We start from the raw sequence: 8,223 nt of genomic DNA on the forward strand, positions 1-8,223 counted from the left end.
ATTTTTAGTAGAGACGGGGTCTCGCTCTTGCTTGGGCTGGTCTCGAACTCCTGAGCTCAAACAATCCGCCCACCTCGGCCTCCCAGAGTGATAGGATTACAGGCGTGAGCCACCGCGTCCAGCCCCAAGTAAAATTGTTTATCTCTTTACTGAAATAATACATTCAATTTTGCTTTACTAGTGTTCAAAAGCATATTTTTAAACATGACTTTAATACTATACCACTAAGGTATTCAACTGGGATGAGTATAAACATACACACACATAGGAGATACGTCAGTTAGACATTTTTCCAATGTTCAAGGGCATATTGCATTTCCAACTAAATATATTTGCCTATTATGACCTTTTTTGAATGTACCATGAGGGGAGGGAGATAGGTGTATAATCGTACTTACAGTCTTTATTTCTAGAAAAAGTCTTATTTGAGGACTAGGGAACTTATATAAAATGATGCTGTGTGTAAATGAACATTAACATTAAATATATATACTCATATATACATATGTGTGGATATAGAAACATAGTATATAAACATTTTCTTGAGTCAAGAATCAGAATTCTTGGTTTTTTTTAAAGAAATTTGTGTTGAGTTTGCATAACATTGAACCAAAGTACCTAGAGCTGAAAAATAGTGGTGTATTCATCTCTATGGAGCACTCCCCCCCAACATTATTGAGGTGATTGATAAAAATGTGTATATATAAGGTTTATAACATAATGATTTGATATATAATGTGAAATGATCACCACAGTCAAACTAATTGCCACATCCATTACCTGACAAGTTATCCTTTTTCTTTTTGTGATGAGAATACTTAAGATCTACTCTCCTAGCAAATTTCAAGTATACAATACATAATTATTAACTGTAGTCACCATGCTGTACATTAGGTCTCCAGAACTTATCCATCTTACAACTAAAAGTTCGTACCCTTTGACCAATGTCTTCCTATTTACCCCCAATCCCTGGTAGCACCATTCTACTCTGTTTCATGGAGTACTTTAATAAAATCAGTTAAAATATGACTTCAATAAAATCGGTTGTCAGAGTTGAATAGAAGTACCCAATAAGCAGAATATCTCTGCATTGATCTTCCTTTAAGCCAAGATATTTGTTTTAGCATCCCTTGAGTAGTCCCTTAGTTCAGCTTGGGTTCTTCTCTGCAGTGGAAAAATATATCACTTAATTTTGCTTCACAAGGTCTCATACCATGTGGCATTTCAGTGAGATATAGGAGCTGAGTCTTTAGTCACTGATTCATTACTTTCTGGTATTTTATTTTTTTTTATTACTTAGAACAAATGTTATCAATTCTAGGGTATCATCATACATTTATCCCTTGACCCTAGATTGGGGTACTGGCCTTGAGGCTGAAAAATTTCCTTTTATTAACTAATATTAGATTTAATGATTAGATTGCCAGCAGCCCTATAGAAATTATTTCCTTTAAATGTTTCATGCTGATTTCTTGCCTGGGAAATTGTCTAACCTGGGAAACTGCAGTCATCAGAGGATAGGTTTATTCTTTGTATTGTATTTTAATTTCCATATAGGTTCAAGTTTCTATAATACCTCATTTGATCTCGTCTTCTAAAAACATGTTTGAAAGTATTTTGTGTTTTCCTTCTTAAAGGTCTGATTTGTTTCCCTTTCTTTTAGGTACCTTAAAATTATGGTACTAAAATCAAATTGTCATCATGTTGATAATCGTATTTTCTGCTTAGAAGAACCATGACTGAATGGACTACGGGTGCAGGCAGCAGTGCCCATGGTGCCCTAGGTGATAATGTTTTTTCTTTGTCATTGTAGAGCTGGAGTGGAAACTGTCTGAGTCTGGAGCAGTCAAGACAGACCTGGAGGAGAATCCTAAGAAACCGATTGAAGACACATTGCTGTCCTCAGTGCGGTGCTCTGTCCCCCTCAGGAGGGATAGTGATTCTGAGGATGACTAAGGCTGCAGCTGCCACAGCTTGCCGAACTTTCTTGATGTGACAAATTGTCTGGATTTTTGTAAACAAGAAAAAGTAAGAATGAATCCTTTGGGTTTTTAGCCTTTTATAATTGTGTTTCAAATCTCGTACATTTTAGAAATGATTATTGCTGGGAATTCTCTTAAATTTCTTGGAACTCTTTTTAAATTATAACATTTCTTTAAAAAAAATTAAAAACAGCCATTGGTATGGCAAATGTCTACGTTTTTCTCTCTTGTATTTTAAGTAAGCCATAAAACCTAGTCACTATTTTTTGACATATAACTATATAAAAAGAAATATGGAGTTTTAAGTAAATGTGAGTAAATTGTACAGTGGAAAATGGCAAACTAAGCTTTATAGTTTCATCGTTTATTTTTATCTTATAAAGATAGCAATATGATTATCAACTCTCAACATATAGGAACAATCTCTAGAGAAAAAAATCTTAGTATTTATCCTATTTAGAAGAAATAGTAATTTTTGTGAAACAAACATTGTCTTATCAAAACAATAATGGAAAGATTCCAGTTTACTGCTATATTTGATTAAATGTTTTTTCTAGTTAATATTTATCTCAGACTGTCGAGGTATCAGCTATTTTCATTACTATAAAAGGCCACATTAAATTCTTTTTTGGAAATAAAGATATAAGCACACATATAAAGAGATAAACTGTATCTCAGTCAATAAAAAACATCAAGGCCAGGCGCAGTGGCTCACGCCTGTAATCCTAGCACTCTGGGAGGCTGAGGCAGGTGGATCGCTCAAGGTCAGGAGTTCGAGACAAGAGCAAGACCCCGTCTCTACTAAAAATAGAAAGAAATTATCTGGACAACTAAAAATACATATATAGAAAAAATTAGCCGGGCATGGTGGCGCATTCCTGTAGTCCCAGCTACTCGGGAGGCTGAGGCAGTAGGATCGCTTGAGCCCAGGAGTTTGAGGTTGCTGTGAGCTAGGCTAACGCCACGGCACTCTAGCCCGGGCAACAGAGTGAGACTCTGTCTGAAAAAAAAATAAAAATAAAAAACATCAAGTAGTTTTGTGAACCAGAATCCTGTTAGCTTCATCATTCTTGTCAAATTGACATTGATAACAGAAAAATTAGAGGAAATATTATTTCCTAATATTTGTGTTGAGTGATATAGTACTTAATGCTGGTTAGAAACTTAAAAATGTGAATCAGCATGGAGTTCTTTGATTATATTGTAAAATTTAATTTTCCTCTAATTCAAAGAATGCTAAGCAGCTGTCACCCATTTTTATCTGTCAGAGGCGTCTGCCTTAGTGATTTTTGCTTTTCTACATACATGAGATGTGCTGTTGGTAAAACATACTGTTTTATCAGTATGTTTCATACTGTGCTGCTGATAAAAACATACTCTCTCTAGTGGTTTACCTCGAAGGGTGTTTCATGAAATTTTAGTTACAGGGTTGAAAGAATCTTGGTCAGTTCTATCACTAGGTGCTAGTTCTGTGGGGTTTGTAGGAGAACTGCTGCCTTTCCCTCTCTGCTTTCGACCACATTCTCTCCCATGTTCTTTGCTCCAGTAATCATCCATCTTGATTTCAGTTTCTCCCTTGAGGTGGGGCCCTCGGACAATAAAAGCGTTAGGGTCCCATGGCAGAGACTGCTGGCTGCCTACCCAGTATCCAGGATTTGCCAGTTCTACTCTAGCAGCAATGGGACCAACTAAAAGCTCCCTCGAGCGATGGATGGTTGGCTGGGAGTTCGGTTCTGGGCAAGCTGCTTAGAAGGGACAGACAACTGGCATGTGCCCTTTGTGAGCGTAACCCCCATCCTTCTTTCTGACATGACAGAAGTGTAGATGTGCTTGAAGCCTACTTGGGCCAGAAGGTATCTTTGTAGAGGCAAAGCAGAATGATAATATTCCTGAAGACATGTGGAGCCACTACAGCCCAGCTCTTGGCTGACCTGTCTGGACTTCTTTATTGGGGGAGAAATAACTTCCATCTTGGTCTGTTAGTAGCAGCTGATGCATTTCCTGATAAAGCCACCTGTCAAAGAAAACTTTAACCATTCTAGCTTTCTACTCCCCATTTTCAAGTTACTTGACAAAACAGAAGAGTAGTCTATATTCCCTGCCTCCACTCCTATCGTGGCCTTCCAGTAGCTTCATGAACCAGACTTTTGGACTTGCATTTCCAGTGTGTGAAGGGCTAGATACTTTGAACAACCTGCCTGATAACAACCTGAACTGTTGAATGAAACTTTTCAAAAATATTTTTAGATGTCCTACTGAGCTGGTGAGAAGGGACGCATTCTGAGAGGCCAAAAACAAAGTGAAAGCAGAACTCCAGAATGATAAGGGGGTGTTCAACTTGGTTTCTCCCTAGGGGCACATACCAAATCTTAGTGATGCTGGGCTTCTGTTAGAAGGGACTCGTGGCATACAGATGACAGGAGACAACCCTGGGGAGTGCCTATGGTGAGAATTTTAACAGGAGATCCCCCTGCAAACAGCAGGAATCCCCAAAGACTGTCTTCAATGTTAGGGGAAACTGGCACTAGCTGGGAAAGAACCTGTTTGTCCCTGAGATGTCAGCTACAAGCCTTCCCTCATGGAAGTCTGTAGTTTGAATTCTCAAGCTACATGAAGTCTAAAAATCTCTCAAACCAAGTTCTTAAAGAGGCCTTAAGTTGGTAGTACCCCTGAGCTCATGGCCAAAGCGACCACATATCCACACTAGAGCACACCTTTAATTTAGCTGAAACTCGCTCTGCAGATAAAACTCCAAGGAACAGGAGCTCATAGTCAAAAATCACAAACCCACAATATCACAGGATGTCACCAATAAGGCATTCTGAACCAAAGCCAACAAAAAACAGTATAATCAGGCCTGCAATGACTTAGGATAGTAGAATTTTCAGATATAAAATATGAAACGATACATTTCATATGTTAGATAAAAGGGTAATAAGAGTTCCTTATAAATCTCTTATAAAAATAACCAATGGAAGAGAGAATTAATGAATTTGGAAGTAGAGCCAAATAATTACTCCATAGGTAGCGCAGAGAGACAAGTGGGTGGAATATAAAGGTTAGATTAAAAGGTGTGGAGGACAGACTGAGATTGTCTAACATATCTCTTAGAATTTTAGTAGGGAATTGGAAATAGGCAATATTTGAAAAGATAAAGACATTTTCCAGAATTGATGAAAGACACCAATTCTCATTTTCAGGAAGCTGTATAAATCCCAAGTGAGCTAAATAAAATAAATCTACACTTCCATTCACATAGTGAAGCTGCAGAATATCAGGGAAATTTGTAAAGGCACTTAGTGATGACAGTCAGATTAGGTACAACACAACGACAATTAGGCTTACTGACTTCCCAACAGAAGCAAGAAAAGCCAGAAGATAGTAGAATAGTATCATCAATGGCCTAAGGAAAAAACGATTAACCAAAAATTATGTCTAACCACTGAAGCTATATTTTAGGAATGAGGTTGAAAGAGACATTTCAGACAGAATGGGTAAATTTAATGGACTCTCATAAAAGGAAATTTAAGGGATTTACTTTGTGCAGAAGGATGATGAATTGATGAAAGGTCTGAGGTTCAAGAAAGCATGGTGACAGAGCGGGGAGGGTGGCAGGAACACGTTTGTTTACACCTGTAATCTCAGCACTTTGCGAGACCAAGGTGGGAGGATCACTTGAAGTCAGGAGTTTAAGACCAGCCTGGGCAACCTAGCAAGACCCCATCTCTACAAAAATGGAAAAAATTAGCCAGGTATGGTGGTGTGTGCTTGTAGTCCCCACTACTTGGGAGGCTGAGGCAGGAGGATCACTTGAGCCCAGGAGTTTGAGGTTGCAGTAAGCTACCATCACACTACTGCACTCTAACCTGGGTGACAGAACAAAACCCTATCTCCAAAAAAGGGTGGGGAGGGGTGAGTAAATATCAGTGAACATTGACTTTGCATAACAATACAAAAATGTCTTATTTGTGACATTAAGAGCAAGATACAACTGAAAAACAGGACAAAATAGCATGCAAGTTGAAGGGGGCTTAATTGGAGTTCATCATTCTTAGACCTCTTAAAAATGTTCAAGAGGTTGGCAAAGATAAGCATGTTAAAAATATTTTATTCAAGGTAACGGTAAAGAAACAAACATATACTGTATAACTTTTAAAGTAGTGTGTATTAGAAGCTTCAGTTAATTGACAAGAAGACCAGAAGGAAGAATAAAAAGAAACAGAAGAGGAGGACATAGAAAGTCTAAAATAAGATGTTAGAAGTAAATCTAAGACAGTAATCACAATAATTATAAATGGATAACACTCAATAGTCTTAGCATATGATCCAGCAATCACACTCCTAAGTATTTACTCAGCTGATGTGAAAACTTACGTTTGCACAAAAACCTGTATGCAAATGTTTATAGCATATTCATTCATAATCGCTCAAAACTGGAAACGACCAAACGGTTCGTCAATAGATGAATGGATAAACAAACTAGCACATCAGTACAAAGGTTTGTTTTTCAGCAATAAAAAGAAATGAGCTATTAAGCCACAAAAAACATAGATGCTAAGTGAAATAATCCCGTCTGAAAGGGCTGTGTACCATATGATTTTAATTATATGATGCCATAGTTTGGATGTTTGTCCCTCCCAAAATTCAGATTGAAATTTGATCACAAGGTTGGAGGTGGGGCCTAATGGGAAGTGTTTGGGCCATGGGGGTGGAGCCCTCATGAATAGATTAATGCCCTCCCTGGGTGGGGAGTGAGTTCCTTCTTCCTCTGTTAGTTCTTATGAGAGCTGGTTGTTAAAAAGAGCCTGGCACCTCCCCCGTCTCTTTCTCATGCTTCCTCTCTTGCCTTGTCATTTCTGAATACTGACTCTGCCTTCTGCCAGGAGCAGAAGCATCCTGAGGCCCTCACCAGAAGCAGATGGTGCTCAGGAGGGAGGGCTGGGGCTGTGGAGAGTGACTGGGGTCTCCACTGCCAGGAGCAGGCAGGCATTCAATCCAAGGTGTGGACAGAACGCCCTGGGTGGCCGAGAAGGATGAGTGGGAAAGTCCATGCAGGGCCCCAGGAACTCAGCGTGATTGAAATAACCAGCTGGGGAAATGAAGATACTAAGGGTCACTGATGAAGATGAGCCTGAGGGGCCGGGAGTTAATCAGAGCGTGAGAAGAGAAAGGAGTTTGCAGCATCAGACTTCACAGAGAAGGCAGGGTAGGCAAGGGCTAAAAAGGGTCCAATATTGTCACCCTAGCACTCGAAGACCTTTACAGTCTGGCTCCAAATTACCCTTACAGCCTCCACATTTCCCAAACTCCTGCGCCCACATCACGACAAATGAGTGGGTTTCCACTAGCACTTACAAAAAGGCAATAGGCCTGAAAATAACAAAGGCCATTGTACATTATAAAGTTCCAACTCTGTGTGTGTGTCTGTGCGTGTGTGTGTGTGTGTGTGTGTGTGTGTTGGGTGTGTCTGTGTGTACATTGTGGGTTTTGATTTTTTTAAAAAATTGAGATATGCTACTGCAGCCTGTCATTCCTTTGTGCATGCCTAGAATGCCTTTAGCCCGCTTTTCCACCTGGTAAACTCCTACTTTATCCTCCAAGCCCTACCCAAGTATCGACTCCTCCAAAGAGCCTTCCTTGATCAATGTTGCTTCTGTCCTAAGCACTTAGTCTCTTCCTCAGTCATTCCTTCACCCCCATTCCTTGAGTCTTAACGTGTTCCAGGCCCTGTGCCAGGCATGGGGCTACAGTGGCGAGCATGAGCACGTGATCTTTGAGGGAAGCACACTTCAATGCATCTCTTCCTTTCTGCCCCCACCCCCCGCCCCTGAGCTGACCTTGGCAGAACCCTTCCCACCCTGAATGATGTCTGGGCTCACCCCCCTCCCCCCTCCTTTAGAACATAACTTCCCTGTGGGAAACATGGTGTCTCCTTCATCTCCATCCCCAGCACCCAGCACAGGGCTTGCATCAGCTGAGCACCATGGCTTGGTAAAAAGAACGTGGACTTTGGAGTCAAATAACTTAGTTTGAATCCCAGCTCTGACTCTTAACAGCTTCATGATCCAAGACAGTTTTTAATTGGGGGTTTCCCTTGACTGGGCGCTCCCCCAAGGATACAATTGTATCTGATTCATTCCAAGACCTGGAACCAAGTGTGAATAAACGTTACATGACTTAACAGGACCCACCACAGAAAGTTCTTCTTTGGCAGAGTCTTGTGAACCCAGAATATTTCTCC

General features: G+C 40.1%; 1 protein-coding gene across 1 annotated transcript in view; it reads left to right on the forward strand.

Moving 5' to 3' along the window:
- Nucleotides 1-2,191, forward strand: part of PDCL3 (phosducin-like 3) — an 8,597-nt gene extending 6,406 nt beyond the window's left edge. Inside the window, exon 6 of the mRNA XM_012641886.1 lies at nt 1,814-2,191. Within this exon, the coding sequence (XP_012497340.1) occupies nt 1,814-1,956 (143 nt within the window). The 3' untranslated portion in view covers nt 1,957-2,191. The remainder of the gene's footprint in view (nt 1-1,813) is intronic.
- Nucleotides 2,192-8,223: the final 6,032 nt, after the last annotated feature.

Source organism: Propithecus coquereli, unplaced genomic scaffold (genome assembly GCF_000956105.1).
Source record: "Propithecus coquereli isolate 6110/MARCELLA unplaced genomic scaffold, Pcoq_1.0 Scaffold171, whole genome shotgun sequence".
NCBI lineage: Eukaryota > Metazoa > Chordata > Mammalia > Primates > Indriidae > Propithecus > Propithecus coquereli.